General features: G+C 40.7%; 1 protein-coding gene across 1 annotated transcript; it reads right to left on the reverse strand.

Annotated features, from left to right (window-relative positions):
• Window positions 1-4120: 4120 nt before the first annotated feature.
• LOC124882813 (tetraspanin-7-like) lies at window positions 4121-6404 on the reverse strand. The gene has a single exon (XM_047389391.1). It carries the CDS (start codon window positions 6123-6125, stop codon window positions 5037-5039), a length of 1089 nt encoding a protein of 362 aa, XP_047245347.1. The 5' UTR covers window positions 6126-6404; the 3' UTR covers window positions 4121-5036.
• Window positions 6405-6764: the final 360 nt, after the last annotated feature.

The raw sequence follows: 6764 nt of genomic DNA on the forward strand, positions 1-6764 counted from the left end.
TAATCTCTGTATAAATGCAATTGTTATGTGTGTTACAGAACATTAGAGAACAAACAGCATCACAAAGACAAATAAACACAGCAAACAAAGATCAGGGACAAAGTAATGGAGAAGCTTAAAGCAGGGTTAGGTTTAAAAAATATTTCAGGCTTTGTACATCTCATAGAACACTAGGCTGTGAGCCTACCAAGACATCCTCAGATACCTAAACTGACAGGCCAGGCAAGAAGGGCATTAATCACAAAGCAGTGAATGGCCCCGTGGTAACTCTGGAGGAGCTTCAGAGATTCACAGCTCAGATGGGAGAATCTGATCTGCCACAGAAGAAGTTATAGTTGTGCGTTCCAAAATCAAATGTAACCTTTATGGAAGGAATGGAAAGAGGGAAGCCTAGAGGGAAAACCATAAGAGTCCCACTTGCAGTTTGCCACAAACCATGTAGGGGACACAGCAAACAACTGGCCTTCATGTGGTGGAAAGTTAACAATGCACATAACTCTGAACAAACCATCCCCATGCTAAAACATGGTGGTGAACGTACCATGCTTTTGGGATGCTTTTCTTTAGCAGGAACAGGGAAGCAGGTCAAAGCTGAGGTGAAGATGGATGAAGCTCGCCATTGTACAGAATCAGCATTATGGAGAGTCATTAATGATATATTTGTGGCATATGATTCTTGTCACAATAGTGTTTTAGTTCTGCTTGACCTAACTGCTGCCTTTGACACTGTGGACCGTAACATTTTAATATCAGATTTAGAAAAGTCACTTAGTGTGCACTTAGAACACAGCACTTGATTGGTTTAAATCTCTTCGGGCTAATTGGTCTTTCTGTGTCAACATCTGACACTCCAAATCATCCTATGCTCCTCTGTCATGTGGGGTCCCACAGGGCTCAGTTCTAGGAACATTGCTTATTCTCCTGTATTTATTTCCTCTATATTCCATATTTGGAAGGTATGGAATTGCATTCCACTTCTATGCAGAAGATTTTTTGGGATATCTGCCCTCAAAACAGAAAACTGTTTTTTCAATCATAGCATTTATGGATTGCTTGGAGGATATTAAAGCTTGGCTATAATTCTTAATTTCAATGACAAGAAAACAATTATGATAGTGTTTGGACTAAGAGGCCACTGTGAGACCACCACTGTTGATTTGGGACCCCTGTCAGCAAAATTTAAACCAACTTTTACCAATCTCATACTTAAGTTAGACAGTGATTTTAAATTGAACAGTTTAAGTAGAGTCGTAAAGTCCTGCTTTTGTCATTTAAGTCGGTTAGCAAAAGTGAAATCTTTTCTGGCCAGCAACGTTTTGAAACAGTGATCCATGGTTTTAATTCGTCCCACTTACATTACTGTAATGAATTTTAAGTTGGAGTGATGCAGTCCTTGCTTTCTAGTCTGTAGACAGCAGCTCCTGGAGGTGCCTTGGTCTAGGAGGAGGCTCAGAGGGAGCAGTGCCTTCTCTATTGCTGCTCCTTAACTGTGGAATAACCTACCCCTGCACATTAGAGGGGCTCCTTCACTGTCTGCGTTTAAAACTCATCTTAAGACTTACTTTTATTCTTTGGCCTTCCACATCAGCAAGATTTAGTTTGACATTGTTTGGCAGTCCTGAAGGAAAACCTATAAATGGCGACAAAAGACTTTAGACTGGGGTGAAAATTCACCATACAGTGGGGAACCCTAAACAGTCAAAAACTCAATGAATTGTTTTTTATCAAAGCATATTCTTCATCGTGTTAGAACTCCAGACCTAAATTTGATCAAGTAACTGTGGCAAAAGTTAAAAAATGAAATCAAACTAAGTTCACAGATGTTCTCCATCCAACCGGACTGAGCTTGAGGTATTTTGCAAAAATAAAGGGGGTTTGAATAGTTAGGTTACATGAATTTATACATAAATTAAAGCTTTTCTTCTCTTACATCTTTCCAGGGTGTAATTTGGCCCAGACATGAAAACCAAGAAAATCCCAGAGGGTTTCCCCTGGCTTGAGTTTTTACACAGATATCCCACTACCATGTAGTCTGTGATGTACAGTTTTGGCCATTTAGTTTAATGTTAGCATTTTATAAATTCAGCAACAGGTTTTAAAATGTGTATTAGATTACTGTCCTGTTGTTACTCCAAACTTTGTCCAAGATTCAACAAGCTGGACCAAACTGTCCCTCTTAAATTAAACTCAACCTTAGAGTACATCGGAAACCAACAAGGCTCAATTTGCACACATGGAAAACCCAGATCTTCTGGAGAAAAACGTTTTATGTTTGGAAGAGACAAAGATTGGGCAATGTGCAAAAAATGACAAGTTTGGAGGAGTCAAGAGGAAAGCTTTGAAAACTCTACCATCTTTCAAGCATCACCCAAAACAAACACCTTCTAATCATGACAGAAAGCCCCAAATTAATGTCATATTCATGTTCATGATGAGTGACTGTGACCTCTTGCCTGAACTGTATTTGCTGGTGTGTTGTCACTTTAAGAAAAGCAGGTCAAACATGATCCGTGCAATCACACAGAAAGCTTCCACATGCCTTGCTGGCGCAAAATGTAGGCTAATCAATAGAATAATTAGATCATGAAAATGGTTGTCATGGTTCCAGCCTATAAAAGCAGTCCGTGTGCACACATATCCAGTAAATTCACGTGGTTTCAACATAAACTCTGTATATTCATTGACCAATTCTTGATTTCTGAATTTTGTACTCCATTAATGATGAACACTGAGCCAAAAAGTTGTTTTTCACCTCACACAGCTATGCCTATAATGTTTCTAAAGCCATCTTTTATGGACATTTAATCACTATAGTCTCAGGTGCAAGGTGGAATTGAACCATCATTCAGCTACAATTTCGAATGACTTGGCCAAAGATCCTGATGATGACTGGCTTTTTACCCGGCAAAGAGAATTTACTACTGTTACGCCTAAATGGGTTTCCACATAAAATCACAGCTCTATAAAACGCAATCTGTATTTTTTTAAGGGCAAGTATGTGAAAAAATAAAAAACACATTGAATACCAAGTAATGCACAACAGTAGTTTATTATATATATGTTTGATTACTAATTCTGTGTTTGCATGCAGACATTGCTGCATTGCAAGAGGGCTTCCTCCATTTATACATTTAATCCATTCAAGGGCAGTAGACCTTGACATTTCCATCCCCTCGTGTATAATCAATAGGCTGTAATGAAGCAAAGATTTTTCATTTACACTTGACACATATAATTTGAAGTCTCAGTCATGCTGCTGACAGGAAGAACAACAGATCATGCATGACACATATATACACAAAATACGTATATATATATAAAAAATGGAAGACAGTTTTAATGCAAATGATGGGTTAAACTGGACATGCAGTACATCTTGGAATAAATTCCAGTTATGCTCACTGGGAAAATCTAACATTGCAGTGACATCTGGAAAAGATGAAAGCTGCTCAAACCGTTTACAGGGACAGTGACGGAATATTTATAAGTGCAGGAATATTTATATACAGCACGAAATACCAGACAGTTTCTGAGATGATGAAGTCTTTGTGATGGGAAAACTAAATGAAGCAGATACGAGCCTAAATATTTAAAAGGCAGAAGCTCTTGGAGAAAATTCCTGCAAGGTTATTTTTTAGCTAAACCAAAGTAAAGATAATTCAAATCAAATCATTCATTCAGTGACACTTTTTAATATATACATATATAGGGAATTAAGCTTGTGCCATTACTTAGCAATCTTATCATCATGGCACCTATTACAACCACTGAATGGTCTTGTGCAAGCTTTCAATTTTGCACAGATTGGGACAGTTTCTATCCACGTCGAGGGGAAATTGTGCAGAAGTCAGGATCCCTACACAGTCTGGACAGGTTTGGAATATGAGCAGAATTTTCCAGGTCTGGAAAAGTATGGAAAATGAAAATAAGAACTTGGATATTATTGGTATTTCCTGGACTATTTCATATCCTATTGTCTAAATGTTCAGTTCTTCCTTCCTTCTAGTGTCCTTCATTCTTTTGTTCTTTTCTTCCTCATACTCTTCTCTCCATTCTTGTGTCTTTGCTTCCTTTCGTCTGTTCTTCCCCTTATGTCCTTCCTCCCTTTCTTTCCCCCCTCGTGTCTTTCCTTCTTTGAGTCCTTTGTTCTCTCATGCATTGTGTAATTTCTTCAATGTTTCTTTCCTGTGCTCTGTCCGACCTCCCTTCCTCACTTGTGTCCTTTAATTCCTTCTTTCTTTCCTTGTATCCAAACTCCCATCCTTCCTTGCTCCCTTTCTGTCCTCTTTCCTTCCTTTTTCTGCATCTCGTCTTTCATTTCATGGGTCCAACTTAAATTTTTTTGTGTCCTTCCCTCTTTGTGTCCATCCTTTCCATCTATCACTGTCTGGTATATCCAGGTTCCTTATTTAATGTCTGCCTACTGTCTAAACATCTGCCATAAATGTTTTAGTATTTAATATTTAAAAATTAACATGAAGGACTAAAACCCCAGCAAAAAATGTTTTTGCGTGAAACCTATGTAGAAACCTAGAGAAGTTTATTTCAGACTGACATAATACAGCTGCAAAAGAAATAATCTGGATTATTAAAAATTTCATATCTTCATTTAAAGGTTTTTAGTTCAGTATCTGTTACCTATTGCTGTGGACCCATACTTTGTAAACATCATGGATAAAAAAATGTGTTTACGGAGAAAAGGATGAGCTAGGACTAGTGCTTACACCCAACAATGTCTGTTCCCAAACACACGAGGCTGTTGAATCTGCTAATACTTAACTCAAATGGGCCAAATGCAGAAGATTGATAAAAACAGTTCTCTCTACTTGTATCCCTTATACAAAGATTGACAGCAATTGTGTTCATGTCAAAAAGACATATTTTCGCCTATGAGCTTTAAAGAATTGTAAAATATCAACTTGACTCTTTCTTCTAGAAGAACAAACCTCCAATTCTAGCAACTCCCTTACTCCACAATCTCATCGCTGATTCAGAACTTTTTTGTCAATAGGTCGGTCAAATCTTTAGACAGACCATTAGTGTGCCACTACCCGCCCATGCTGTCTGGGTGACAATTTATTGGCCAGAAGACAAGCCATGGTAATACCTCCGATTTGCGTGAAGGCCAGACCCAGCACGGTGGCAGCAATGTGGAAGACGTTGTCATTGACCAAACTAAAGACTTTACTGAAGCAGCCATGTGGGTGGATTCCTGCAGCAGCGACTCCTTCATTGTCATCTGATAGGAGTGGACGATTCCCGCAACCTTTTCGCCTCATGCAGCAGCTGTCTGGAAGGGAGACAGAGGTGCCATTCTCAGCGGGAAGGAAAGTCATGTGCTGAATAGCCCAGTCAGAATTGAGCCAGTCACGCCAACCTTCAGCACCACAACACTCCAAGGCCCTCTGCAGGCTATCTAGTGCATCGGCACGGCCTTCATCCTCTGTGTAGCCTGCAACAGCTCGCTGCAAGCCACTGCGAAATCCTCCGGCTATGTCTTCACGGTAGAAGAGCCCTGAAAGTCCAGCTGCCAAACCAGCAACTAGAGTAGCAAGTTGAAACAACCCGTAGGCCTTCAGGACACAGGGCATGTTTGCAGCCACCCCAAGGCAACCCAGGAAACCCCAAGCAGTTACAGCAGCACCTGTAGACAGAAGGATAAGTGGGGCATTGGGGTACCGATTGGCTGACAGTGTCATGTAGTCCGCCAAAGAGATCTGTGCCCATACACCCAGGGTGAATATGGCCAATCCAGCTGCCCAGAAGAGACAGCTAAAAACCAGGAGACCCAGACGAAGAAAGTGCATGGCTCCCACTGGGTGACAGCAAGGTGGGGCAGCACCTACCAGGACTGGAGCAGGAGGTGCCAGGGATGCTTCTGAGCAAACGGACAAGGACAGACGCTGATGCTGCTGGTGAAGCTGCTCTTCTTGGTCTTGGTAGGGAGGCAGCAGATAACCTGGGATGGCAGAAGGTCGTCGAGGTAGTGGAGGAGGAGTGAGCAGGTTTACACCAAGTGGGGAAGAAAGTCGTCTGACAGCTAGCTGCTCCCGTTCCCAGTCCAAAGCTCTTCTGCTGGGACTTGGCCGGGCCAACAGCGAGTCGTACGGCAGTGGAGAGCTCATGATCTCAGCTCAGGGTTTATCCACTCTCCCCCTTTTTTTACACACTCCCTCTTTTGTCTTCCTTCCTTTATCAGAGCCTTTCCTTCTCCTCCTTCTTCTTTACGACCGGTTATTAATTTGCCACCGACAACGCCAACCGGACTGTAAATCACAATGATGGGACTTGCGTTGTACCTTTATCTGCATCCACAGCTGCCCTATTTATCCATTTATTTGGAAATTGTCTTTGCACCTTCATGGTCCTTCAAATTCTTCCGCTGATGGTGACATCCTGACGTCTGTCTGCTCGCTCTCGTCAGGTGATCGCAGAGGGAGAATAAAGCAATGGACACCCTCTCTCGGTGTGGAGGAGGCTTTCTTGTGAGGTTTTTTTTATATACAAAAACGCTGCAGAGAGCTTTATACAACAATCATTCTTGTAAAACAATGTATGAACAACTGTTGATGAATAAAAAATAAAAATCCTACATAAAATCTTTTTTATTTTTGCTTTATACTTCTTAAAATATTTAATCTAAAACACTCAGGAAGGCAAGTATTAGTGAAGCCATCAGGAGCTACAGAAAAAATAATCTGCAATCCTTTCATTTTTTTACACAAAAGGAATGAGGAATTTATATGCAATTAATAACAGTATAG

This window comes from Girardinichthys multiradiatus, chromosome 17 (assembly GCF_021462225.1).
Source record: "Girardinichthys multiradiatus isolate DD_20200921_A chromosome 17, DD_fGirMul_XY1, whole genome shotgun sequence".
Lineage (NCBI taxonomy): Eukaryota > Metazoa > Chordata > Actinopteri > Cyprinodontiformes > Goodeidae > Girardinichthys > Girardinichthys multiradiatus.